Source organism: Gallus gallus, chromosome 27 (genome assembly GCF_016699485.2).
Source record: "Gallus gallus isolate bGalGal1 chromosome 27, bGalGal1.mat.broiler.GRCg7b, whole genome shotgun sequence".
In the NCBI taxonomy this organism is placed as follows: Eukaryota; Metazoa; Chordata; class Aves; order Galliformes; family Phasianidae; genus Gallus; species Gallus gallus.
The window spans coordinates 1,129,173-1,156,667 of record NC_052558.1 but is presented as its reverse complement, the minus strand read 5'-3'; the positions used below and the strand labels follow the sequence as shown (position 1 = coordinate 1,156,667).

The 27,495-nt window shown below is 63.6% G+C and overlaps 2 protein-coding genes across 21 annotated transcripts in view; one reads left to right on the top strand and one right to left on the bottom strand.

Annotated features, from left to right (window-relative positions):
- GPATCH8 (G-patch domain containing 8) overlaps window positions 1-19,264 on the bottom strand; it is a 35,157-nt gene extending 15,893 nt beyond the window's left edge. For 3 of the 20 annotated variants that reach the window (XM_046904377.1, XM_025144201.3, XM_015299300.4), the window contains exons 1-3: window positions 13,942-14,017; window positions 8,101-8,175; window positions 2,910-2,982 (exon numbers count right to left, since the gene is read on the bottom strand). Coding sequence is in view for 2 of the 20 variants with exons in the window: in XM_025144201.3 (XP_024999969.2) it covers window positions 2,910-2,982; window positions 8,101-8,175; window positions 13,942-13,986 (193 nt within the window). In the remaining 18 variants the exon portion in view is untranslated. Of the gene's footprint in view, window positions 1-151; window positions 663-825; window positions 2,983-4,010; window positions 4,029-7,135; window positions 7,171-8,100; window positions 8,176-13,941; window positions 14,018-19,193 lie in introns of those variants that run through there. The other 17 variants (XM_046904379.1, XM_040653427.2, XM_040653428.2 and 14 more) reach the window with 11 other exon arrangements.
- A 461-nt stretch (window positions 19,265-19,725) lies between these two features.
- FZD2 (frizzled class receptor 2) lies at window positions 19,726-21,683 on the top strand. The gene has a single exon (NM_204222.2). The coding sequence runs from the start codon at window positions 19,892-19,894 to the stop codon at window positions 21,566-21,568; it is 1,677 nt and encodes a 558-aa protein (NP_989553.2). The 5' UTR covers window positions 19,726-19,891; the 3' UTR covers window positions 21,569-21,683.
- The last annotated feature ends 5,812 nt before the right edge of the window (window positions 21,684-27,495 follow it).

Below are 27,495 nucleotides of genomic sequence, written 5' to 3'. Positions count from 1 at the left end.
CACAGCAGTCCCACCGCACCCCGTAACCGAGCACACGGAGCGGCACAGCCCACAGCACAGCACGCAGCAGCGCGCCGAGAGGGGAGGAGCCCCCATGGAAGCACCCCAGCACACAGCGGGACGGACTGCATTAAGCACCATCCCTACTTACTTACAGAGCCATCCCGCTCGAGGATGAGCTTTGTTTTTCACAAGGATTGTGCAAGCTCTCCTGGGCCTGCTGCGCTCTGAGCTGCCCGGCCGCCCGCTCCTCACAAGGAGAGCACTGCCTGCTGCTGACAGCGAGCCCTGGCACGCTCCCTGCTGGCCCAGAGCAGCGCTCCCTCCCAGCCCTGTGCTGATGGCTGCACAAGGCGCGCGAAAACAAGGCAGCCTCTCATCCTGCTGTCCTCTGGGAGCGGCACTGCTGAGCTCATCCTGTTTATCTCCAGTTTCTGGCAGGGGTCACAGACAAACACGAGCCTCAGACGAAGCCTGAAATGCCTCTCCTGCTCAGCGAAAAGCAGAGTCCCAGGGAGGAGTTCGCAATTGTGCACAAGCTGCACCGGGAGCTTCGTCCACACGAAGCAGACAGGAGCTGCAAACACAGCGGCCATTGGCTCTGAGCGCCCCTCAGGATCGGTGCAACGCCGCACTGCCCCACGTCCTGCACCTGAACCCCCTTCTGCTGCCAAACCTGCCGCCCTGACTGATGCTACACACGGCAGCAGAGATGTCTGTCTGTGCCAAACCCCGATCCCTGTGAGCGCTCACTGAGAGGTCTGCAGATAAGATCATGTTTACATCCATTCCCTACACGAGGCTGCCAAACCACCCAATACTTACTGACTAACGGCGCTGCCAATTCTTCTCCTTTTCTTCCATCCTCTCACAGAGCTCCAAACCCCCGAAAGGAATCCAGAATTCCTCATTTCCTCGCGCTGTTTTTCTCGGATGCGCATTGTTCTGTGTTCCCAGGGCCTCACAAACATCTCCTTTGTGAGATCAGAGGGTTTACCAAATGGAAAAACACAGGGATGGATGAGCTGCCGGCCATTTGGGGAGCTGCTGACGGAGCCAGCACTCGACACCTCTGGAATGTGAACCCTGAGCGTTCCTCTGGGCTGCGGCTGCCAAACCAGCCCTGCTGTGACCGACCTCAGCAGCCCACGTGGTCACAGAAAGCACCAAGATGTGGCTCACCTCTGTGATACAGCCCAAAGACCCCACAGGTGGGCTGAGTAACCACAGAGGGGCTGGGTGAGGTCTGAAGGGGGGCAGAGCGAACAGCTCCCCGAGAGAGGGCTTTGGAAGGGACGGGGCCCACCTCTGCCAAGCACAGCTCCTCTGCTCAGTGCTCCCTGCGGCGATGGAAGAAAACCAGCGGGCCTCTCCCACAGCTGCCCCCCCTGCAGCCACCCCTGCTGTGGGTGCACAACCCCTGGCTGCTGACGCACGGCCCTGCAGTGCCACCTCCAGGGGCACTGAAATTAGGCAGGGAGCCCCGGCTTGGCGGAACGGCTCCGTGACGGTGGAAGTCAGCGCCTGCTTCGTTCAGGTCTGCCACGTGGAAATAAGGTGAGGGTGATCTCAGTGTATGCAAACCAAGCTCAGCTCCGAGGCCTGGCTGCAAAGCCCTTCTGCTGCCGAATGCAGGGCGCCAGGTAATGTCTGCATGGTGAACAGTACTCCAAAGTGCTCTGAGCTCTGCGGTGTCAGACATCCTTCAGGCTCCAGCACAGCGCTCACAGCACAGCAGCTCTGTGTTCTCTCCTCAACCTCTTTAGAAATCTCCATTGGATGTTCTGATGAATGGAACGTGAAAGTAGGAAGATCTGTCTGTTCTGCTCTCCCGTCCTCAGTGCACACCAAGTGCCCTCACTCCTCAGACTCCCAGAGCATGGCTCAAACTGGATGCCGCTGCTTCCTTTCTTCAGTTTGTAGATGGGCTTGGAGATGATTCAGGTAGAAAAGCCACAGGACAATGAATGAAACACCCGCAGAGCAGTGCCCTGCAGTGCTGCATGCTGCTCACCGCCAGCAGGGAGCTCCTCCTGGTGCAGCAGGGGTGGCACTCCACGACCCACGGGGCCCTTTCAACACAGCCCACTCTATGCTGTCAAGCAGAAGGGCACAGCAGCAAGTCCCCACAGCTGCCTCTCGCCCCCCACGTTGCCGGCAGCCCCGTGGCCGTGGCCTCATGCAGGTGTGCTGGGCCCAGCCTTCCCTCGGCTCACTGCTCCCACACAGAGGGACAAAGAGACACCCAGAGGAGGAGGCAGGCTGAGGATTGCACCCAGCCAACGCCGTGCCACAGCAGAACGCTGAGGGGCGACAGCTACAGCCCCTGGGCACTGGCACAAGGCACAGGGACAATAAGAAGGCCATGCATTAACTGCAGAACTCCAAATGGAACCCGATTAGGGGCAGCGAAAAGCATTAACCACCAGTGCAGCCCTGTCTGAGAAGTCAGAGTGCCTCAGATGGAGAGCTCACCACATTTCCATGGCACAGAGAGCCCCTCACTTCTCCAACAGTCCCACACAGCACAGACACAGCTCTACAGGGCCACGGGGGCAGCAGGACCGCTCACAGCCCGCCAGCTCTTCAGACTACAGCTAAGGGGACAGCGAGGAGCCGGGCGGCCCCGGCTGCCAGCAGGCTGTGGGCACAGAGCCCCACGCAGCCCCACACGGCCCCACGCAGCCCCACACGGCCCCAGTGCTGCCCCACACGCTCAGGAGCCGCAGAGCACAGCCGGCTGCCCGCAGTGCTGTGTGCAGTCCCTGCAGCACCACGCACACGTCCGACCCGCACCGCTTCCCCGGGAGAAACACAGCAGTGCCTCTGTTTGGACACAGCGACGCGGAGAGCAAATCATGTAGGAACGGACAGCAGAGGTGTCTGTGAGAGCCCACAGCAGCACTTACCCTGCAGCGACTTGCCCAAGCCCTGGCCCAGCTTCCAGCCATGCTTCTGCAGTAAGCGGTGTCCGATATTATCCTGACAGACAGAACAGAGAGAACAAACCAAAAATATTCCAATAATTTATCCTTCCCTTCCCGCCGCCACTGAAACATGTGATGAACGAGAGATTTTCTACATAGATACGCATGCAAAAAAATGCTACTGAGAAGGCAACGTGTGCCCGAGGAGAGGGAGAGACCAATGGCAAAAATTGCTGGCTGGAATTGTTGCAGGGCCGGGGTTGGCCGCTGTCTGATGGTGTGCTGGGCAAGGTGTGTGCGTCACGGGGAAGGGAAACAACCACAACAACCAAAAAGAACAGAAAGCAATGGGGGAGAAAAGGTGTACCGATCCAAATTGACAGTAAAAAGCATAAAATCAGGCTACTGAGACAATCGTATCCATCACCTAGACAGCACCATTAGGAGGCTGGCGGAGGTCTACGCTGGGTTTAGTCGCTTGGTTTGCGTGTCAGGATTTAGAGAACCGAAAGCTGTCAGTGCAGCACTGCCCACCACTAAAACCAAACGCAATCAGAGCACAATCCAGGCTACACTTGATTGGGTTTTATATATGTATATATAGATATAAACTAGCATGCAGCCAATATTAAACTGAAAAAACAGTGAGGTTAGTAAAAACAAAATAAAGGAATCGATTAAATAAAATGAGCTCAAGCACAGACTGGGTGATGCATCTCACATGGAAACTAACCAAAACACTAAGGTGTTAGAATGAAACAGGCCTAGCGGTAATTAACAGCGAGGAACCATTAGTGCATGGAGGGGAACAATAAGCATAATGTCTCATCTTCCCGAGGAAAGGCCGATCGGGGCAGGTGGGAAAGCACTGCGGGGCAATGGAGGGCTGGATTTAATGGGGCCGTCGGCGCGGGGCGCCCGCAGCACCCACAGCGTGAGAGCAACGCGGGGCAGCCCGAGCTGCGCGGGGATGAGACATTGTGCTGACTGCACTGTGAGCAATGCACCAAAGGGAGCGACAGATGGAGCGGGACGCTAGTTCCAAAAGCAGTGCAAGTGGAGTGAAAGCATTTCCATACGAACCTGGCTTTAAAAACTGGGCTGTCAAAAGAACAGTTAAATGTAACACAAAGTAAGAAACTGTCCAATCACTAATGGTCGTTTTTCTTTTGCTTTGTTTTCAATTCACTGCTTGCAAGTAATGTATTTATTAAAGAAGAGTGAAAGCATAAAAGAAATTCAACAAGTCAAGACCAGCTGGGAGATTCAAGAGCGGCGTGTTGTGACTGACACAGTGAGGGGAACAAATGTTAAGGGCAGAAAGGAACAATTTAGAAGGGTTATACACATTAGCACCGCTCCTACAACACCACTCAAGAGGATGGCTGCCCTCGCTGGGCCAAACGGGGAGCGGGCGCTGCGCGGGGCCCCCCCACTGCTGCCCCACGGCGTGCTCAGCACGCAGCCCCGTGCACCGTGGGCTCCCACGTGGGCACAGTGCTCCTCTCACGCTGAGCTCCCTGCTGGCATCGGGAGCTCTGATCCTCCCCAGCGAGCTGTCCTCGTGCCCTCTCAGGAGACACAGCTGCTGGGCACGGGGCAGCTCCACGTGCTCACACTGCTGCTCTGGGGCTGCCCGCACCACAGGCACAGCAGGAATTGGTGTCTGGGTGGGTGAGGAGCACCCGGGGCCTTTGTTTCCATGCGTGGACGGGAACTTTGCAAGGCAGAAACATGGAGGTGTGCGCTCCGTGCTCGGCCCGGCTGGATAACCCACCTGGAACCCAGCACTGTGACCGGTGTGACAGCATGCCCTGCAGCCTGCTCCCACTGCGAGCCACGGCCAGCAGGGAAAGGCACCAACAGGAACGTCTGCATGAGAACTGGAAGGGTTTGGTGCTGCTGGAGGTGGGAGAGGCCCTGCTGCAAGCAGATGGGGCTGCACGGACACTGAAGCAGAACCAGCCGTGCCCAGCGCAGGGCTCCCACGTGACCCCACGGCCCGCACTGCTCTGCTCCTCTCCGGACAGCACCGGGAGCCATGGGCCTCTTGAGTGGGCTGTAAGCTGTGCTGACTGTGTATGCAGGGACCAGAAGCGAGGATTGGATGCTACGAGGTGAACCCATGCAAACGAGAGGTTGAAGAGAGTCCCAAAACAAAACCTAGAGCTCACTACAGATGACACAATGAAGACCAGAGAGAAAAGCCAAATAGTAATGCTACACCATTCAGCTTCAAGAAGCACGTTATTTATAGCGCTGTCCACACGTGGCTGCTGCTAAATGTCAAACCAGCAGCCTCTCCCAGTTACACTTTAGAACCAGTGGAGTCCACAGATCTGTACAGGTGGTGCGACCAAAGGCAGCGGGCGCTGCAGCCAGCAAGGCACGGCCGGGCAGCACGGCTGCTGTGTGAGCAGGGGGAGGGCGGGGGCAGAGGGGCAGAGTGCTGCTGAACGCCCGCCCGCCTCGGCGCTGTGCTGGCTGCCGTGTGGGCAGAGCCATGAACTCACAGCCGTGGGACGGGGTCAAGGAGTGCCGTGTTTCACGTGGGGGAAATAGGGGCTCTCTGGGAGGTGCCACGCGTCGCCGCTGCCCTCTGAGCGCCTGAGCTCAGCGCACACCGGGTGCGTCACAACCAACACAGCCCCTCCGTGAGCTCAGATGCTGCACGAGGGCTCTGTGGCTCAGGACAGCGGCAGCGGCCGCGCTGACACCGCCAGTGTGTGTGCAGCGTCTTTGAGAGCAGCACAAAGGGCACTGTCACTCGTGGGGGAAGTGAGAATAGCGCTCCTGCAGCTATGAAGAGTCCATTGATAGGAAATACTTTCAATTTAAGAATGGAGAGCAGCTTCTGGCTGAGGCTGCTCAGCTCCCAGCCCGGGCCGGCCCTGCTGCCATGTGTGTGCCGTGCCTGGAGCCACACGTGTCTGTGAGCCAAACAAAGCAGGGCTGCACGGAACCAAACGCCGGCGTGCGAATTGAGGGCATTGTAAGGATCTGTAGACTCCCAGACCTTTGTTTCCAGCCACCTCCGAGTTGCATGCTGTAGCAGTACGGTCAGCACCTCTCAACAGATAATGCTGCAGAGATGGATCCCCCATTGCTCTTTGGGTACGCTGTGTTCGGTGGGCGGGCAGCACGAGGTGCCAGCAGCCTTCCTGCCACAACAGCAGTGCTGCAGGGAACCCCCCCTCGTAGCGGCTGTAACTCACTAACTTCAGCACGTGGGTCATTAAGAGGGTGGGAAACACTTGGAGTGGCAGCAGGAAACCTGAAGCATTACTCTTGTTTCCCACCTGCAGGTTGTCTCCCAAGAACCAACAGCGTTCTGAACGAAGACAATGTGGAGATGGAGGCTGTGCTGTGTGTGAGGGCACTGTGCAGAGCCAGGCCTGCTCACAGGGCCGAGGGCAGAGCCATGAAGGCACAGTGCAGCAGCGGCACGTGCCGGTGTGGAGCGTTGGGCCCAGCAGCCTGCTGCCCCATCAACAGCCCTCACATGGAGCACAGTTTAACCACAAGGCCAAACTGAGTGCGTTTAACCTACCCTGAGCTGTGAACTGTCGCCCCGACCGGATGGCAGCGCAGAGCCCTGGAACTGCTGGAGTTGGAAGGGACCCCCAGTGGCCGCCCAGCCCACCTCCCTGCAGCGGGCAGAGGCACTCACAGCACAGCTGGATTAAATACGACAGCTGCCACTTCGTTCGGAACTTTCTGCTGCAGCTCCTCGCTGATCAAACCCTCCGTGACAAAAGGCTGTGCCTGCAGACTCCCAGGATGCCCCGTGCCCTGCAGGCACACTGCTGCTCCACGGGATGCAGTGGGGACCCCCCCCCCCAGCTGGGCACAGAGCTCGGACACCTCCTGCACTCCAGGCTGCTGATGTGCGTGGCTGTGTCGGTGCTGGTGTGCAACACGCCGCACCCACGAGTGTTTCCTGTCATCTCTATCTCAGCACTTCAATTAAACCCCCACGCCACAATGCACAACTGAGGTATTCAGGACAACGCTGAATACAAACTCCCATCTCTGCAGCATTATCTCATGCGTCATCGATTACTGCCATGCCTAGATCTAGCATCATGCCAGCACAGAAGACAGGAGGTACTATATGCAGTGTTCACTGGACCAGAAGAACAGAAATAAGAAAGGGGAAAGGAAACCCTAGAGAAGAAATTAAAAAAGGCAGACCGTGCAATACAAACCAGATCAGGGCTGCTTAGCTAATATGGACCAACTGCTGCGGAAGAAAAACGTCGAACACCCCAAGTTGTGTAAATTCTGGTAAACATCCAAACACGCACACAAACACACACAACACCGACCTACACACCAGGGAGGACACACTGAGCTCTGGCTAACACCGAACGGCTTCTAAGTGGGCACAGACATGGAGCAACTTCAGCAGCTTCGTTTCTGAATTGGGAGAGGGAACACTTGAGAGGCTCTGCCTTTACCAGGAGCGGTGTTGCCGAGCAGAGCTCTGTGCGAGCTGACCACTCACCACCACGTTTCCTCCTGCCCTACTGCTGCTGCACTGACTGGGGCTGCGGGGCTAAAGCTGGACGCCAGGCCTGCAGGTGAGCACAGCCCTGCGCCCATTGCTGGCGGAGACAGGACTTAAAAAGCTCCAAAAAGCTTTAAAAGGGAAAACTACAGAGAACTGAGGCTTGCCCCACCTTATGGCCCTGCTCTCCACATTCATAAGAAAGAAAAAGCCACAAAACACACAAAAGCAACACTTTAAAATCCTCGCCACAGTTCCGGCCCCGTGGGAAAGCTCTGCTGCACTAACACTGCCATGCTTCCTACTGCCAGGTGTCATTCCAACCCACCATTAGCCAAAAAACATGGACTACGGAGGACCAGAATGCACTGTGCTACACTATCCCTTCGGGTCTGCGTAAGAATTAAACTGCCTCTGTGGCAAAAATATAAGGAAACCCAACAGCTCTGTGCATGAAGTCAGTTCTGAAGCACGGCATCGAACTTCAATGGCAGCGCTCCCTGCGGCTGTAGGATCGCTGCTGGCAGCCCTGCACACACAAGCTCAGCATGCAGCTCGCCCCGCGCTGGCAGCCCCGGCCAGGAGCCCCTCCTGCCCACAGCAACGCGCGCCCGGGGCCCAGCAGGGGGCGGGTGGGTGCTGGTGCTGAGAGCACAGCCTTACCGATTCGATGGGCTTGTCCAGGGATGCCTGCTCTATCTCCAGGTGCCCTTCTTCATACTGGTCAAAGTGGTTGCCCTGTGAGGGAAGAGGACGGTCAGCTCTATGGCACAGAACGTGGGCTCAGCCCGCGGCTCTCATTTCACGACCCAGGTTTGGGCACGCGTTCATTCGGTACGTTTTGCCAGCACAGTAAACAACCAAACTCAAGGTGGGCACAGCTCAGTCCGTAGGCTGTAAGGAAGGCATTCTGAAACCCAGCCCAACCACGCTCATGAATTGCAGAAGTTGGTGAGGTATCAAACACGTGAGACGGCAGCACTGCCGGCCGCTCACAGATGTGCAGCAGCACCAACGCAGGACGGAGCCGGCTGTCCCGGCAGTGCAGCTGTGGCTCACGCACTGAGCTGCCGTGGAACTCCGCATCCCCTGTGCTGCACCACAGTGCTACAGACGGGCTGTGCAGGGCAGAGCGCTCGACAGCACAGCAGCAGCACTGTGCAGCTGCTTCCATCAACACAGCGCAGCAGGCGGCTGCCCTCACAGCATGGCGGCTCTCCCACCCCACCGCACCGCACACAAAGTGGGGATGGAACCCAGCAGAAGAGCGCCGCCCTTTGCTGCGAGATGCTGAGCGCCGGGGGCTCAGCCAGGAGAGCAGCCAGCAGCACCAGCAGCCATTTCGGGACAACCATCTCCGCTGTGGCCTCTCTGAAGCTGCACGTTCCTGAGACCACAAACACAGGGAGCCATTTCTGCCCACAGGAGATGTTCACGCTACACCCCCAGCAACCAGCGCCCCCACCCAGGGCTGCCACACGCCCACCAGTGCCCCACAGCCCCAGCAGGAGCTCCCGAGAAGCACGGCATCACGCCACTGCCTTCCATCAGCACCAGCTTCTGCTGTAAGGAACGCTCACGGAAGCCAACGTGAGAAAGGGCTGACAGCAGTCCCAGCTGAGTGCAGCTGGCAGAGCACAGCCCCCAAACCCCGCTGGGCTGTGCCCCCAGGCAGCCCCGGACACCCAGTGCCAAGTCAATGGGATTTGGTGCTCGTACCCAAACAGCAGCTGTCCTGCAGCCATCCGCCCTGCAGCCCCTCATAGCAGAACACCGCATCCAAGAACACAAGCCACAAAGCATTTAGATCAGGAGCACTACAACACTCTCAGCAAACCCAAAGCTGTGCTGCCTTTTCTCCCCTCCGACTTCCCAGCATGACTCGCTGCCTGCAGCCCTGACTGTGCCAGCCGGGTCAGCTGGGCTGCCCAAACCTCCCTGCCTGCTCCATTTGAAGGCAGTGAGGCTCAGCTCCGCTCCAAAGCACTCCTGGCCCATTCCAGGCTTTGCTCACAAAAACAAAAGTCCCTTCCGGAAGCAATGCCAAACACTGAACCCCGTCCAAGCCAAATGCAAAGAAGCCCAAAAGCAAACCAAGCTTGTCTGAGCGCCAGCAATCCCATTGCTATCGACTCGGGCTTCACTGGATGGATCTGCACCCTTGCAGGACCTTGCTGCTGGGAGCTGGGGGGGGGGGGGGGGCAGCCCCGGGGCCGCAGAGCTCCATCTGCCGCCTTGGTGCACTCCGACCCGGCGCTCCAAACGGAGCCATTTTGTGCCACTGTGCCTTGAGACGATGCAGCAGAGGATGGCGTTTCAATCTAACCACTAATTAAACCCCAAACGTACTGAGAACACGCCGCGTTCCGGGCAGACCAGGGCTGTGAGCACAGAGCACGCACTGCCATCGCCCCGACCTGCGCCTCCCGTGGGCTTCAGCAGCACCGCTCGTCAGAGGAAGGCTGTGAGTGAAGGGAATAACCCTAACAGAGGTAGAACCAAACAGGCACAAAGCAGTGCTGCTGAGCACCGAAAGGAGCTTCTGCGACGGCTGCTGCGCACACAGCCCTGCTGCCAACCAGGGCCGCCCCGCCGAGCAGCCAGCCCTGCCTGCCCTCACCACGGCCAGTACCAAAGGAAGGCCAAAAGGGGCCAAAGGAGCCCTGAGAGCCAACAAGGTGGATGTGGGGAGCTACAGCCCTGCTCTCCATAAGCCACCAGCTCCTACAGCACACGGCCAGGGACGGTCTGTGGTTCTGCTGTGAGACGCACCGCACACAGCCGTGCCTCCACACCACGAGCAGCTCCAAACCAAGGCTGCTGCAGACAGCCCCGCTCCCAAACAGCTCCAGAAAGCGCAGCTCAGCGGTGCTTCGCCAGTATTCATCACATGCACAGAAGATGATGCATTCCGGAGGCCAACGTGCGCCCACGGAGGCTCCACCCCACCCTCAGCTCTCCTGGACAACGTTGGGGCTTCTGAGAAGGGCAGGCAGTACAGCACGAGCTGCTGATGGGAGCTGGAAAGCCTGCGTTAACACTTAGCCCCACTCACACCCTCCTGCTGCTGCTGTGTGCTCACAGGACCGTACCAAGGCAACGCAGCACGGGGCAGGGAAGGCTCCCACAGCACCCAGCACACCACACAGCCCTGCGAGCAGCACTGCGGGCACCGCACACCTCCACGCCTCAGCCCTCGGAGCGCCAACCCGCACTGTAGGCAAACACACAGCAGTTCCGTCCCGAGCGCCTCGAGAGAAAACCTCTCCAGCCGACACAACAAAAGCAATTAGACGAGGACGGAATTTACATTGGCAGCTTTTGAAAGCGGCACCCTTAATTGCAGGGGAGAGGCGGCTCCCGCAGCTCCCCAACCCCTACCTGCCCTGACAGCAGCGCCGCCTGCCGCGGCCAGCAGAGGCACCGGGCTGTGCAGGGCACGCGTCCCCACGTGGACTTCTGGCTCTCCAACCGCACAGCCAAACCCTCAGAGGAACCGACCGGCCCTAAGGCTGCTGGAGGACGGGCTGAGAGCGGCTACGGGTGGGAGCTGCACATCGGGGCTGCCTGCTGGAGCACCCAGCCACACCGCCTATGGCAAATCCCACCACGGGACCGGTTCTGTGACACACGTGGGGCACAGAGCTCTGCAGGGACTGCGCTGCGGCTCCTCCCGCTGTGCTCCGCTCCCGCAGCCGGCCCAGAGCTGCGGCACAGCAGCCCAGCTGGACAACGCTCAGCACACAGCATGTCACAGGAGGAAATCGCTGCCCACACACCGTAACATTGCTGCCACAACACCACACAGCGGAAGGCACAGCAGCAGCCCCGCTGACTGCAGTCACACATCCCCCGGCCCCAACCTGCCCGGCTGACCCCCCCCGCCCACACCCCCGGCTCTGCTCCCCTCCGCACCCCTCCCGTTGTGCCGCTGGTTCCGCCCTCTCCCCCTCGCAGCACAGAGCCACGCGCAGCCCTCAGCCCCCACCTGCAATCCCCTCCGTGGAGCAGAGCAGGAGCACACAAAGCCAAACGGCACCCCGCCAGCTCCATGCTGCCCAGCCCCTCTCAGCTCACCCCTCCCAGAGCCTCTCCGTAACAACAGAAACAACTGACGAAACCAGAGCAGCTCTGAGTGTTGTTTTTCCCATCCTGGGACCGCTTCCTTCTGCCGCATCGCTGACCCAAAGGCATCTGCCCCTCTCCCCCAGCGACGGGGATCCTCTGACCCGCACACTGCACTCCTGACCTTTTGTTTCTCTTCCTTTCTCGGGGCTCTGCACATCCTTTGGCCTCACTGGGATCACAAGACCACGAGCAGACTGCAAAGAACGCGGCCTCAGTGCTCCTCCAATGCACCCCAGCCCTGCTCCGAGCCCAGCAGCAGAGCCCATCCATCCCTGTTCGGAGCTCCGAGCCCAGCAGCAGAGCCCATCCATCCCTGTTTGGAGCTTTGAGCCCAGCAGCACAGCCTGGCCTTCCAATCAAGCGAGCCCACCTGCCAAAGCCAGCAATTAAGATGCTCTACATTGGTTGAAAAGGCTTTTTTTTTTAACACCAGCAGCCCCACAAAAGGAGCCTACATACAAAGCGATGACTTCACACCGACAGAACCCAAATTCTGCCACGGCTCTGAGCAGTGCTTTGCACCAATGGCCAAAGCGGGGCGTTTGTGCCACGCTGAGCACCACCCTCAGAGGACCCACACAGCTCAGCACGGCGGGTCCCCCTTCGCTCCACACGGGGCTCAAACTCCAGCAACCTCAGTGTGAAACACGAAGTCAGGATTAACCCCCAGGAGCAACTAACAAAGGGAAAGGAGCCCCAGGGCCTCCCCCAGCACGGCACTGAGCACAGCGCCCAGCAGGGCTCCATGCAGACACCTGAGCTCCGGGCCATCTCCCACCTGAGCAGCTCCTCTATAATTCATCACTTCTGCACTCCTTGCTCTGCGGGCTCAGAACCACTCCGACTCACTCTGTGTCTCCTGGCAGAGCACGGATCCCCGTTCCCCATAAAGGAAAGCTCCACGCACAAAATAAACCCACCCTCTCACTTCGGAACTCGGAGAGGAAAAAAAGAACAGAGAACTCAGCCCACTGCAGCAAAGGTCTGAGCCCACAGAAAGCAACAGAGCGCGGCGCCCAGCACCGACACGGCCGTCCTTCTGCAGCCCGCACGGCGGGGCAGCGCTGGGCCATTGTCTGAGAGCAGCTGTGCTGCCTCCCCTCTGACATCACGCGCTGACACAGGAGCAGGTTCTGCTGCTACCATTACCTTCTGTGAAGCCACACTGCCCTGCAAAGGAACGAAAACAAGGAGAGCAGAACCCACGTGTGCACACATTGTGCAACGCGCAGCCGGGAGCTGCCCGTTTCCCTGCTCTGCAGTGCTGGGTGAGCTTCCCTGCCCCTCCGCTCCAAAAGCGGACCATTACAAGAAACGCATCTTTAAACCCAACATCTGCCTGCCCGAAACAGGAACTGCGAGCAGAACCGCACCGCGTCAGTGCTAATTAAGAGGCGTTTAACGAAGTGGCCCCGCGTGTGGGGCGGCAGCGGGGAGCCGCGCTCACACTGCACAGCTCAGGGTACGTCCAACGGCGCTGAGGTCCCCTCTCAGCCTTCTCCTCTCGGAGCTGAACAGCCCAGCTCGCTCAGCCTTCCCCCATAGGAGATGCTCGCAGCCCTCGCTGTCTCACAGCCCTCTGCGGCGCTCTCTCTGTTGGATCTGAACTGAGCAGCCCAGAACCGGAGATGGCGTTCCAGACGCGGCCTCCCCAGGGCACAGAGCAGAAGGGAGAAGGGCCCCCCCCGCCCTGCCGGCCACGCTCCATACGACGCCCCCCAGACCCCCCTCGGCCTTTTTGCCCCCCGGGCGCACTGCCGGCTCACGGTCGGCCTCTGCCCCGCACCGCTCCCGCGTCCCTCCGCGCAGCGCTCCCCGCGGCCGCTCAGCCCCCCCCGCACCGCCGCGGCCGTTCCCCCGCAGGTGCGCCGCCCTCCCCGAACCCCCTCAGGTTCCGCTCCGCCCGGCTGGACGGCAGCGCGGCGCTCACGCAACGGCTGCGGTCGGAGGGACCTTTCGGGCCGCCGTCCCGCCCGGCCCGGCCGTAAACGCTCACAGCAGCGGGCAGCGAGAGCCCTCCCGGCCCCGGGCCCAAAGGCCCCTCTCGGCTCGGAGCCGTTTCCCGGCGCCGCCGCCCCCGCAGCGCGGCGCCGCCGTGCGGTCCCCCCGCGGCCTTTCCCCGCCCGCCGCCCCACCCGCGCTCGCCCCGCACGGCGCCCCCCGCAGTCCCGGCGGTGCGCTCCGCTGCGCCCACCGCGGCCCTCCGCACGGAGCGCTCCGTTACGGCCGTTCCTTTTGTTCCCGGCCCGCCGCCCGGTGTCCCCCCCGGCCCGCCCGGGGCCCTCCGCGGCCTACGCGCCAGGCCCCGCCAGCTGCGGGCGGCCCGACGGCGCCCCGACCCCCGAGCGGCGCGGCCCGGGGCGCTGCGGCCGTTACCTGGAAGTCCCTGTCCTCGTTGAAGCGGGAGAACCTGTCGGCCATTTCGCGGCCCGGCCCCGCGCCTCCCCCCCCCGCTCCTCCTCCTCCCGCCGCCTCCTCCCCTCAGCGCCGCGGCCGCGCGCCCGCCGTCCCGCGCATGCGCGGCGCACCCCGCAGCCCGGCCGTCCTGCCCCGCGCGTGCGCGCAGCCGGCAGCGGCGAGGCCGCGACCCGGGGGGCACGGGGAGGGCGCCAAGCTTCCCGCCCTCCCGGAGCGAGCCAATGGAATCGCGCCGATCTCTCGAGTGACGGCGGCGCGAGCCAATAGGAGGACGAGCTCGCCGAGAGGGGTTGAGGGGCCCGCGGTCCTCTCTGAGGGGATCGCGGCGCCTCGGGGCGGCTCCGGGCCGTCCGCGTCATCGCTCCGCCGTTACGGAGAGCAGAGGCCGACACCGCCCCGGATCCTTCACCCAGATCCTTTCGGGCGTTATGGGAGCGCCTGCACGGCCTGCACGGCCTCCACGTGCCGTACTGAGCGCCCCTCGGCGCTGCGTGACCGACCGGCGGCCTCTGGACGGCAGCCCTTCCTCCGCTCGGAGCAGCCGCACCGCTCAGCTCGGTGTCCTCTGCAGCTGCTGAGGTGCACTGATCCCATCCTCTGTGTCACTGAGAAAGGGATTGAAGAGCACCGCTCCTAAGATGGAGCCCTGGGGGACAGCGCTCGTCACCGCCTCCACCTGCACATGGAGCCACTGAGCACAGCCCTGTGGCTGCGGCCATCCAGCCAAGCCTTCATCCAGCTCGGAACCCATCTCTCTCCAACGCAGAGATCGGGACGCGGTGCAGGGCCGTGCCAGAGGCCTCGCACAACTGCAGGCAGCCACAGCAGCCGCCCTCCCGTTGTGCAGCGATGCCGGCGCTCCATCGCGGGCGGCTCAGGCGCGCTGTGCCCGCGGTGACGCCGTGCTGGCTGCCTCCCGTCGCCTCCTCATCTCGCTCCTCTTCCACGAGGATCCCTCCGTGTCCCTCCCCACCACACAGCTGAGCTCGGCTGCTCCCCCCTCCCGGTAGGGCCGCACACAACGCGCGTCCGCCCGGCTCGGGGCTGCGCCCACCAGAGGGCGCTCGTGCTGCAGGCAGCGCCGCGTGTCGGACACCAGGGGGCGCTGCGGGACCCCCACCCACCCCACGGCACCCCACAGTACTGCGGGACCCCCACCCACACTATGAGACCCCCATGTGCACCGTGGGACCCCCACACCCTTGGACCCCTACCCACACCACAGGACCCCCACATACTGCAGGACCCCCACCCACTCCACAGGACCCCTACCCACTCCATGGGACCCCCACAGTACTGTGGGACTCCCACCCACACTATGAGACCCCCATCTGCACCGTGGGATCCCCACGCCCTGGGACCCCCACCCACTCCACGGGACCCCCACCATACTGTAGGACCCCCACTCACACCATGGGACCCCCGCCCACGCCACAAGACCCCCACATACTGCAGGACCCCCACCCACACCTTGGGACCCCCACCCACTCCATGGGACCCCCACAGTACTGCGGGACCCCCACTCACACTATGAGACCCCCATCTGCACCGTGGGATCCCCACGCCCTGGGACCCCCACCCACTCCACGGGACCCCCAGCACACTGTGGCCCCCCAGCCCGCTGCCATGTGTGGGGCTGCCGGGACGGGGCCAGGCAAAGCAGCTGTGGGGTGAGGGATGTGTGAGGCCCCACAGGGACTCGGGGCACAGCTCTGGGGAACAGCCCCACAGGGCAGGCTGGCTCGGAGCCATGGGGACTCAGCCACGGTCCAGGTCCCATCTGATGCCTTGTGTTCTGTCTGGTGGCTCATGTGGGCACAGCACCCCACCGTTCTGTGTGCACAGAGCTGGTGCTTGTGGTCGCAGTGCTGTGGGGCACGCAGCCCCCCACGGTGACTCCATGTAGGGGTGTGGGCCTCCGTGATGCCGCCCGCTGCCCCCAACCTGGCCTTGGTCCCCTGAAGTGTCACTCAGAGAGAACAGAAGTGGCTCCTGCCCCCCTCAGCCCGCGCCTCAGTTTCCCTCCATGCCACGGCTGTGCTCAGCCTGCCTGCCGCAGTGGGGCTGAGTGTGATCCGGGCGTCACCTGTGTGTGCTCCATCACCCCCTGTCCCTAAGTGTGAGCCTTCCACACACGGGTACATGCAAGGCACTGCGAGTGTGCCAGCGTGCACAGCTCCCCACCACAACACAGCCCCCAGAGCTCCGTGTGTTTGTGTACACGTGTGTGCACATGTGTGTGAGCAGGGGACGGCGCTGCTGCCCGGAGCGCGGGGCCCCTTCCTGCAGGCCGGCTGGGCCCCTCTGCTCCACCAGGCAGCTCTGGGGGGGGGGGGTTGGGGGGCCAGCAAGGAGCAGCCCCGCTGTGCTCTGCAGCCAGGGCTTGTGCCAGCTGGGGCTGTGCCCCGTGGGGATGTGGTGTGTCCTGTGGGGTTGTGGTGTGCCCCGTGGGGTTGTGGTGTGCTCCGTGGGGTTGTGGTGTGCCCCATGGGGTTGTGATGTGCCCTGTGGGGTTGTGATGTGCCCTGTGGGGTTGTGGTGTGCCCCGTGGGGATGTGATGTGCCCCATGGGGTTGTGGTGTGCCCTGTGGGGTTGTGGTGTGCCCCGTGGGGTTGTGGTGTGCCCCGTGGGGTTGTGGTGTGCCCTGTGGGGTTGTGATGTGCCCTGTGGGGTTGTAGTGTGCTCCGTGGGGTTGTGGTGTGCCCTGTGGGGATGTGGTGTGCCCCGTGGGGTTGTAGTGTGCTCCGTGGGGTTGTGATGTGCCCTGTGGGGTTGTGGTGTGCTCCGTGGGGTTGTGGTGTGTCCCGTGGGGTTGTGGTGTGCTCCGTGGGGTTGTGATGTGCTCCATGGGGTTGTGATGTGCTCCATGGGGTTGTGGTGTGCTCCATGGGGTTGTGGTGTGCCCCGTGGGGTTGTGGTGTGCCCTGTGGGGTTGTGGTGTGCTCCATGGGGATGTGGTGTGCCCCGTGGGGTTGTGGTGTGCCCTGTGGGGTTGTAGTGTGCTCCATGGGGTTGTAGTGTGCTCCGTGGGGTTGTGGTGTGCCCCGTGGGGTTGTGGTGTGCCCCGTGGGGATGTGATGTGCCCCGTGGGGTTGTGATGTGCCCCATGGGGTTGTGATGTGCCCCATGGGGATGCTCTCTGCATGCTGGTGCCTGCCAGGCTGTGGGTTCTGCCCCAGCACTTGGGCCACGCATGGGAACTGCTCAGTGTTCCTGCTGGGCACAGATCTGTGTCCCCACTGGGCATGAGGACAGCACAGCGTCCCCGCTGGGCACAGCTCTGTGCCACCATCGGGCACGGGGACACTTCAGTGCCACCCCCAGCACAGGGATCAGTCCCTGCTGGGTGCAGATCCGTGCCTTCTGCACACAGGTGGCTTCGTGCCGCTGCTGGGCACAGGGACAGCTTGGTGTCCCCACAGGGCACAGGGATGGCCCAAAGTCCCCAGTGGGCCATCAGGCACAGGAGTGCCTCGTATCCTCACCGGATATGGGGACGTCTTCGTGTTCCTGTGGGCACGGGGGAGTCCCCCACCGGGCCGCATGGACCTGGCGGGCAGGGGGCAGTTGGGGTGGCCACGGGGCACGGTGGGGCCACCCGACCCTATAGGGGTGACAGGGACGGCTCTGGCACAGCCGGGCGCAGACCCGGCGGGTCGCCCCGTGGCCGCCCTTTGCCAGTGCCACCCGTTCTGTGAGTCCTCGTGGCTGTTTGCCCCGCAGGGAGAGGACGGGGGGTCCCCGCGGGGTCACGTAGCGCGGCCTGGCAATATGTATAAATAGCAGGCGCTGCTGTCGCCTCCCGTCACATGCGCGGCGCTGGCAGCGACCCCCGGCACCAGCTGGCACGGACAGGAGCGGCTGTGCCGCGGGGCGCCGTCCCTCACGGCACCGCGCGGCGGTCCCCCGGGTGCCACCCCGGGAGGGGACGGCAGCGCTGCGGGCACCGCACGGCACCGCCGCCGCCCGGGGCTGCAGGGCGGATCCTGAGCCGGGCTGCGTCCCGCAACGGGGGCGGAGCGGCGCAGCCGCGACCCCGAAGCACCGCACTGGGGGTCACCGCCCCGCACCGCCCCGCACCGCCCGCTCCCCGCCGTTCGGCCGCTCTAAAAATACCGCGCGCTGACAGCGACAGCTGCGCCCGGCGGCGCGTGCCTGGGGGCTGCCGGCCCCACCGCCCCGCACGGCACGGCGCTCATCTCGGGGCCCCGCAGCCCCTCCCGCCCGCACGCTCCGTGCCCGCACTGCGGCACGCGGCCCTCCCGACGGCGCTCATCCCCGGGCGCAGCGGGACGCCCTTAAGCCGCCCTTTCATTCGGCCGCTCCGCGCGCGAGCCGTCAATGCCGGCCGCCGTGTCCGACACGCTCGGGGAGCCCCCCCGGCTGCGGGGTCACCGTGAGCTGAGCGCGGCCCCCCCCCCCCGCCGCTCGGCCTCCCTCGGGGTCGCGGAGGACGGGCGCCGCAGAGCCCCGACCCGCGCTCAGCCCCGTCGGCGTGCAACACGTGTGCACGAGTGTGTGCTCCTCGCGCGGGACACGTGTCGGCTCCGACGCCCGCGCCGCCCCCCCGTTCCCCCGCCGGCACCGCGAGCGCCTGGTTTTAATTAGCGGCTCTCAAGTGTGAAACAAAGCCGGGGGCGGGGGGCCCTTCCCGAGCCCCGGGGCTGCCTCCGCAGCTCCCCGTCCCAGCCCCGTTCCGCGCCCCGGTTTCGCACCGCGGGGCTCCCGGCCGCGTCCCCTCCCGTAGTCCCGGTGCGGTGCGGTGCGGTGCGGTGCGGTGCGGTGCGGTGCGGTGGGCGCCCATCACGGCACGGATCGCCCCGCGCCGGGACACACCGCGCACGGTGAGGACGTCCCGCCGCCCCCACGCGTCGCGCTCCCCGCGGGGCTCAGGCTGTCCCCACGCGTGCCCGGAGACGCCCCCAGCAGCGGCAGGAGGGGACGGGGGCGCAGACGCAGACGGCCCCCCCCCCGAGGCAGCCCAACCCCAACCCCGGCGCCGGTGCGGGTGGGGGCTGTGAGCTGCGGGCCGTCCGCCCCGAGCGCGTTCCGAGCGGACCCCGAGAGCCGAGGCGGCCCGGCCGGGTCCCCACCGCCACCGCCGCGGGGACGACACCGGGGGTCCTGCGCGGGGCCGCGGGGTTCCGCTCCGCCCGCCGCCCCCCCCGCCCCTCCCCCCGCCCCGCGGCCGCGCAATGGTTTCAATTACGCCGTGAAAGGCGCTGGGGCCCTCCGAGCGGGGCTTCTGCGCGCAGCTCCAGCCGAGCCGACGGCAACGGAGAGGGGGGCGGGGGGCGCGAGCTGCCGCCGAGGGCCGCGGTGCCCCCCCGGGGCCGAACCCCCCCCGACGTCACCGCCCCGCCGAGCTCCGCTTTGGGGTCGGGGCGTCCCCATCCCACGGAGCGGCGCCGCGCGGGGGGGTCCGGGGACGGCGGGGCTCCGAGCGGTACTGCGCGGGGGGTGGGGGGGTGGGGGGGGACTCGAGAAAGTGCCGTAAAAGTCGCTTCGCGCCCTCACATCGGCCCGGGGGGGTCCGGCCGGGGGGGTGCGGGGGAGGGGGAGAAGTTTTGCAGCGCCGCAAAGTTTTTCTGGGGGGGGACGGGGAGGGGCGCGGTGCCCCCGGGGGGGGGGGAGCCCGCAGGGGGGGGGCGGGGCGTGCGCGGGGCGGGCTGCGATTGGCGGGGCGGGGGGCGGGGCGGGGGGGGGCCGCTCCTCCCGGCGGGGCCGCGGCGGCGCCCCGCACAAAGGCGGCGGGTGGGAGCGCGGCGGCGGCGGCTCCGGGCGCGATACGGCGCGATACGGCGCGATAGGCCGCGATAGGGCGCGATAGGGCGCGATAGGGCCGCGCTGGGAGCGGGGCTCGGCGAGCACAGGGGCGGCGGGCGGCGCGCGGACCCCCCCGGCGCCATGCGGGCCCCCCCCGGCGCGCTGCCCGCCCTGGCCGTGCTGCTGGCGGGGCTGAGCGCCGCGCCGAGCCGGGGGCAGCCGTACGGCGAGAAGGGCATCTCCGTGCCCGACCACGGCTTCTGCCAGCCCATCTCCATCCCGCTGTGCACCGACATCGCCTACAACCAGACCATCATGCCCAACCTGCTGGGCCACACCAACCAGGAGGACGCGGGGCTGGAGGTGCACCAGTTCTACCCGCTGGTCAAGGTGCAGTGCTCGCTGGAGCTCAAGTTCTTCCTGTGCTCCATGTACGCGCCGGTGTGCACCGTGCTGGAGCAGGCCATCCCGCCCTGCCGCTCCATCTGCGAGCGCGCCCGGCAGGGCTGCGAGGCGCTGATGAACAAGTTCGGCTTCCAGTGGCCCGAGCGGCTGCGCTGCGAGAACTTCCCCCGGCACGGCGCCGAGCAGATCTGCGTGGGGCAGAACCACTCGGAGGACGGCGGCTCCTCGGCCGCGTTGCTCACCAGCGCCGCGCCGCCCGCCGCGCACGGCACCCCCGGAGCGCCGCGCTACGCCACGCCGGACCGCCCCTTCCACTGCCCGCGGGCGCTGAAGGTGCCCGGCTACCTCAACTACAAGTTCCTGGGCGAGAAGGACTGCGCGGCGCCCTGCGAGCCGTCCCGGCCCGACGGCCACATGTTCTTCAACGAGGACGAGATCCGCTTCGCCCGCGTCTGGATCCTCGTCTGGTCGGTGCTGTGCTGCGCCTCCACCTTCTTCACCGTCACCACCTACCTGGTGGACATGCAGCGCTTCCGCTACCCCGAGCGGCCCATCATCTTCCTGTCGGGCTGCTACACCATGGTGTCGGTGGCGTACATCGCCGGCTTCGTGCTGGAGGAGCGCGTGGTGTGCAACGAGCGCTTCCAGGAGGACGGCTACCGCACGGTGGTGCAGGGCACCAAGAAGGAGGGCTGCACCATCCTCTTCATGATGCTCTACTTCTTCAGCATGGCCAGCTCCATCTGGTGGGTCATCCTCTCCCTCACCTGGTTCCTGGCCGCCGGCATGAAGTGGGGCCACGAGGCCATCGAGGCCAACTCGCAGTACTTCCACCTGGCCGCCTGGGCCGTGCCGGCCGTCAAGACCATCACCATCCTGGCCATGGGGCAGATCGACGGCGACCTGCTGAGCGGCGTCTGCTTCGTGGGGCTCAACGGCATCGACCCGCTGCGGGGCTTCGTGCTGGCGCCGCTCTTCGTCTACCTCTTCATCGGCACCTCCTTCCTGCTGGCCGGCTTCGTCTCCCTCTTCCGCATCCGCACCATCATGAAGCACGGCGGCACCAAGACGGAGAAGCTGGAGCGCCTCATGGTGCGCATCGGCGTCTTCAGCGTGCTCTACACCGTGCCGGCCACCATCGTCATCGCCTGCTACTTCTACGAGCAGGCCTTCCGCCAGCACTGGGAGCGCAGCTGGATCAGCCAGCACTGCAAGAGCCTGGCCATCCCCTGCCCGCTGCACTTCACGCCCCGCATGACGCCGGACTTCACCGTCTACATGATCAAGTACCTCATGACCCTCATCGTGGGCATCACCTCGGGCTTCTGGATATGGTCGGGCAAAACGCTGCACTCGTGGAGGAAGTTCTACACGCGGCTCACCAACAGCAGGCAGGGCGAGACCACGGTGTGAGCGGGGCTGCAGGCGGAGGGCTGCGCCTCTTTCTCTCTCTCTCTCTCTCTCTCTCTCTGTGTCTCTTCGAGTTATTATTATTTTTTTTTTTTTGTAATTAAACCTGTAAATAGCACTTGTAAATTTAATTATATATTTCTATTTAAAGAAAAGGGGAAAAAAAAAAAAGAAAAAAAAAGAAGGGAAAAGGAAGCCGAAGCGGAGCGCTGAGCTGTGCGCTGCCGGAGTGCCGACGGGGGGGGCGGGGAGCGGAGCGGAGCGGAGCGGGGGCAGCGCCGTGCCGACACCGGGCTGCGTTCGGGGCTGTGCCGCCGGAGCCACGCGTCCCCCCCGGCCGCGACCGCGCCTGTGGCAAATACAGAGAGTGAAACTGCTGCTGTTCGCCTCGCGGCTCTGTTTTATTTCCTCCCCACGTCGAGCAGTGGGGTGGGACGGCGCAGGGCTGCGCTCGGGGCCATCGCTGCGCGGCCCCTCCAGCTGCGAACAAAGAGCTTCGGCAGAAGTGGGGGGGGGGAAAGGGGAAAAAGCAACCCGAAATGTCAGCGAAAGCGGAGGACGGATTCCCCCTGCGGGCGCCTCGCGGCCATGGGGTGCAGCCGCAGCCCCGAGGAACGGCCGGCATTTTCGGCAGGATTGGGGCCGCGGGAGCCGGGGGCGCGGAGGGGGCCCCGCAGGGCCGGCACTGCGCGGTTCGGACTGACGGTGCGGAGTTTGGGGCCGTCCCGTTTGGGGATCGGGAGGAAAGAGTTCGTCCCAGCAGAGGAGGCCGGGCCGGGGTCGGCCGCGAGCGGCCCCAGAGCCCCGCAGAGCCCCGCGGGGGTCTTCGTGGCACAGCAGGGGGGCGTTTTCCCGTTCCGTTCCCAGAAGGGCTGGCAGCACCCGCGGGGTCCCCGAGCGCCCCAAACCCCGCGCGTCCCGCTGATACAACGCGCGGTTCGGGGCAGGAAGGAACCGAAGGGGTTACGGCAGCGCCTCGCGCGGCTCCAGCGCACATTTTGGAAAGGAAAAGCTCCTTGGATCCGGCTGGATTTTCCAGCGATGAGCCGAGGGGGATGGGGGGATGGGGGCCGGGCGGGTCGGAGCTGCTGGAGGGGCCCCACCAGGAGGGGCCGAGGTTTTGTGCCCCGCTCCCTTCTGTGCGCTCTGGGGCACAACCCGGCGGGGGCGGTGGGTTTCGCCCCAACCCCCCCAGCGCTGTGAGCGGAGCGGGAGACGTGGGGATGCGGGGTGGGGGCTCCCAGGGGGACCCCGCGCTCAGAGCGGCCGCTGCGGTGCTGCCGGGCTGCGTTCGGGTGCGGGGCTGAAACCATCGCCGGGGATGAAGCGGCGCAGCGGCAGATCGGGGCGGCGATGCGGGCTCTGGCCGTGCCGGGGGGCCCTGCGGTCCTGCGGGTGGGGCTGAGCGGGCCGCGGCCTCACGGGGTTTATTGGGGCAGTCTGGGGGCAGGGAGCAGCTGGAGGGCTCACACTGCGCGTCCCCTCAGTGCCCACGCGAGGGGCAGCCCTGGGGACGCGGCACCCCGAGGACGGAGCGGCGCAGCGCCGAGCTCTGCCCGCACCCACAGCACCCCGTGCGACGCGCGTGGGCAACGGCTGCCGATCCCACCGCCGCCCACGGGAGCCGACCCCGGGGGTCCTCGCTGGGATCGGGGCTGCTGGGCCGCACCGACCCCGCGGCGCCGCTCTGTTTGAGCAAAGCGAAGGGGCAGCGAACGGCACGGCCCGCTCAGCGCGGGGCTTTCATGTCCGCTGAGGAGCCCCGCGCTGTTTGCACAGCTGCCCGGCGCTGCAGAGGCCAATTAAAGCCCCGACCCCGCAGCACCGGGGCCGTCGCCCCGCGGGCAGCGCGTGGTCCTCCCCGGGGTCTCACCTGGGGGGGGTGACGTGGGGTGGCCCCGATGTGTCCCTGCGCGGCCCCCGTGGCGTCCGCTCAGCCCCCTCCCGCCCGGGACGACAGTGGGATGGGGGTGTCCCCACGACCCCATCCCGGGGTTCCTCCATCTCCCATCCCACGGAAGCCCCCATTCCCCACCCTGCGGGGTCACCCACCCCGGAGGAGGCAGGATGGGTGGGAGCAGGGAGGGCTCCACTTCCACCCCACATCCACGCCAAGGAGATGGGGCAGATGGATGCAGCGTGGATGGACACGGGGGGGGCTCAGCACATCGCCTGCTCCCCTGTATGGCCAGGGGTGACGGGAGGGACACGGGAGGGGTGGATTGGAACGGGTGGGTATGGGGCAGGCGGACGTGGGCTGATAGACATGGGGTAGGTGGACAGGGGACAGATGGACATGGGACAGATGGACACAGCATGCATGAATATGGATAGACTGACATGGGATGGATGGATACAGGGCGGGTGGACACGAGGTGGGATGACGTGGGACGGGCAGACATAGGATGGAAGGGTATGGATAGATGGACGTGGGACAGGTGGACACTGGGTGGATATGGGATGGGCAGACAAGGGGTGGTGGATGGACATGGGTGGACAGATATGGGATGGATGGAATATGGGATGGGCAGACATGGGATGGATGGACATGGGATGGACAGATATGGGATAGGTAGAAATGGGATGGATGGATATGGGATGGACAGACATGGGATGGATGGACATGGGATGGACAGATATGGGATGGACAGATATGGGATGGATGGGCATGGGATGGACAGATATGGGATAGGTAGAAATGGGATGGATGGATATGGGATGGACAGACATGGGATGGATGGACATGGGATGGACAGATATGGGATGGACAGATATGGGATGGATGGGCATGGGATGGACAGATATGGCATGGGTAGAAATGGATGGATATGGGATGGATGGACATGGGATGGATGGAATATGGGATGGGCAGACATGGGATGGATGGATATGGGATGGATGGATGGATATGAATGGATGGGTAGGCATTGGGTGGACCTGCGATGGGTGGACATGGGATGGATGGTATGGGATGGATGGATATGGGATGGATGGGTATGGGATGGATGGACACAGTGGATGGATAGATATGAAGGGATGGGTAGACATTGGGTGGACTTGGGATCGGTGGACATGGGATGGATGGGTATGGGATGGATGGACATGGGATGGATGGGTATGGAATGATGGATATGGGCTTGATGGATATGGGATGGATGGACATGAAAAGCTAACAAGGGCCAGATGGACGTGGGGGGGTGGCCCAGCACCCCACCTCCCTCCTCGCACCCATCAGTGCTGCGGTACCCCCACCCAGCACCCACCCGCCCCATCCCCGCACCCCCCGTGCCCCACATCCCCCTCCCCACGGCGCCCATCCATGCTGGCTTTTCCGGCCCAGCTGTCCCGCGGGGCGCGGGGGCCGGGGCAGGAATTCGGCCGGGGCTGAGCAGCGCGCGGCAGCTCCGGAGACAGAGCAGCCTCTGAATGCAGGGAATGTTTTTGCAGCTGGAGTCCATTAGGGGAGGGCTCGGCGGCTTTATTAATCCCAGCCTTATTGCTCAAGAGGCGCGGGAGGGCAGGGGGAGCGCGGGGTGCGCGCAGGGGGGGAGAGCGGCCGTGAGGGGGGGTGTGGGGGGCATAAAGAGCAGTGAGTGTGCGAGGAGGGTCTCCCTGACGACGGCCGTCCCTCCGCCGCGGGGCTTTTCTGCACCACGGAGGCTGCCCCTCTGCAGAGGTTTCCCCGCAGTGGAGGTTTCCCCCGTTATGGAGCCGTCCCCGTGACGGAGGTTTCCCCATCACTGAGGTTCCCCCACGGTGGGGTTCCCTCTATGGCAGAGGTTCCCCCGTTCTGGGCACTCCCGCACGGCAGATGGTGGAAATATCCTCCTGGTGAAGGTCTCCCCAATCGCGGAGGTTCCTCCCTGCTGGAGGTGTCCCCACAGCGGAGGTTTGTCCTACAGTGGAGCTTTCCTCCTTGATGGAGCCTTCCCCGCTGATGGACGTTCCCCCATTATTGAGGCTCCCCCACGATGGAGGCTTCTTCACAGTAGGGTCCCACCGAGATGGAGGTCCCCCATCGGTTTCCCCGTGACAGAGGTTTCCCATAACCGGGGTTCCCCTGTGGTGGAGGTTTCCCCATTAGGGATGTTTCCCCGTCACTGAGGTTTCTCTGCAATGGAGGATCCCATTGATGGAGGGTCCCCTTAACGGAGCTTCCTCCCATGATGGAGGCTCCACTGATGGAGGTTCCCCCATTGATAGAGGTTCCCCCATTGATGGAGGTACTCCCCATAAGCGCGGTTCCCACTGACTGAGGTTCCCACTGATGGAGGTTCCCATTGATGGAGGTTCCCCCATTGATGGAGGTTCCTATTGATGGAGGTTCCCATTGATGGAGGTTCCCCCATTGATGGAGGTGCTCCCCATGAGCGCGGTTCCCACTGATGGAGGTTCCCATTGATGGAGGTTCCCACTGATGGATGTTCCCCACTGATGGAGGTTCCCCATTGATGGAGGTTCCCCCATTGATGGAGGTGCTCCCCATAAGCGCAGTTCCCACTGACTGAGGTTCCCATTGGTGGAGGTTCCCATTGATGGAGGTTCCCCACTGATGGAGGTTCCCCACTGATGGAGGTTCCCCATTGATGGAGGTTCCCACTGGTGGATGTTCCCCACTGATGGAGGTTCCCCATTGATGGAGGTTCCCCACTGATGGAGGTTCCCATTGGTGGATGTTCCCCACTGATGGAGGTTCCCCACTGATGGATGTTCCCACTGATGGAGGTTCCCACTGATGAAGGCTCCCATTGATGGAGGCTCCCCAGCGCAGCCCCCCACCCTGGCAGGCTATGGGGCAGAGCAGCACCGGGAGGAGAAGCAGTGGGGCAGCGGTGTCGGGTTTGTGCAGACGTGGAGCTGTGTGTGGGGCTGAGCCCCCCGCGCTGCCCCCCGCCTGCGCTCCCCTTCCTCTGCTTTGATTTCTCATTTCTCTTTTCTTGTTTCTTTTTATGATTTTTCCTTTCTTTTTTTTTCTTTTTCTTTGTTTCATTTCCCCCCTTTTCCTCTTTCTTTTTATTTATTCTTTTTCCTCTCTTTTCCTTTTTCTCATTTCTTTTGGCTTTTCCTTCTTTTCCTTTTTCTTCCTCATTTTTCCTTTTGTTGCTTTTTCTTTCCATCTTTTTTTCCTTTTTTTCCTTTCTTTCCTTTTTTCTTTTCTCACTTTTTTAGTTATTTTCCTCTATTTTTTCTGGTTTCTTCTTTCCTTTGATTTTATTTTTATTTTTCTCTCTTTTTTTTCCCAATTTTCTCTCCGTTTTTCTTTTTCCCAATTTTTCTTCCCCCCCCTTTTTTCCCTCTGTTTTTTCTTCCTCCCTCTCCCTCCTCTTCCTCCCCCCCCCCCGCTCCTTTCTCTCTCTCTCCCATTTCTCTCCGTCCCCCTCCCCATTTTCCTCCCCTCCTCCAAAGCCGCTCCGCCATAGCGGTGTCTCCGCACCCCAAACCCAACGGCGCACACCGCCCGTCCCGCCCCACCCCCGTTCGTTCCCGCAGCCCCACCTGCGCCCCCCCCGACCCCAAACGGCTGCAGCGGAGGAACGAAACGCCCCCGATCGGAACCTCCGTGCCGAACTGCGGGGCCGCGACCGCTCCGTGCCCGGCGCCGCACCACCCCCTGCCGCCCGCGCGACGAACGGTGGGGATCCGGGATCCCAAATCCCATCTATGAAGTGCCGCGATCCCAAATCCCACTTCTGGCGCCCCATAACCCCCAGCATCACTTCTGGGGCTTTTCTGGAGCTGCGCCCATTCGTTAATCCGGGGGCGACCTCAGCCCGAGGAGCGCCGCCCCAATGGAGCAGCGAACCGCCCCATAGGGTGTGCGGGGATGGGTGTGGGGTGAGCGGTGTGGGGCAGAACCACAGCATGGGGAGCGTGACGGGGGTGGGTATGGGGTATGGGGATATGGGGTATGGGATACGGGGTATGGGGTG

Bases quoted from the DNA above. Each gene is read 5' to 3' on its own strand.
- FZD2 (NM_204222.2), top strand. From the start codon at position 19,892: ATGCGGGCCCCCCCCGGCGCGCTGCCCGCCCTGGCCGTGCTGCTGGCG.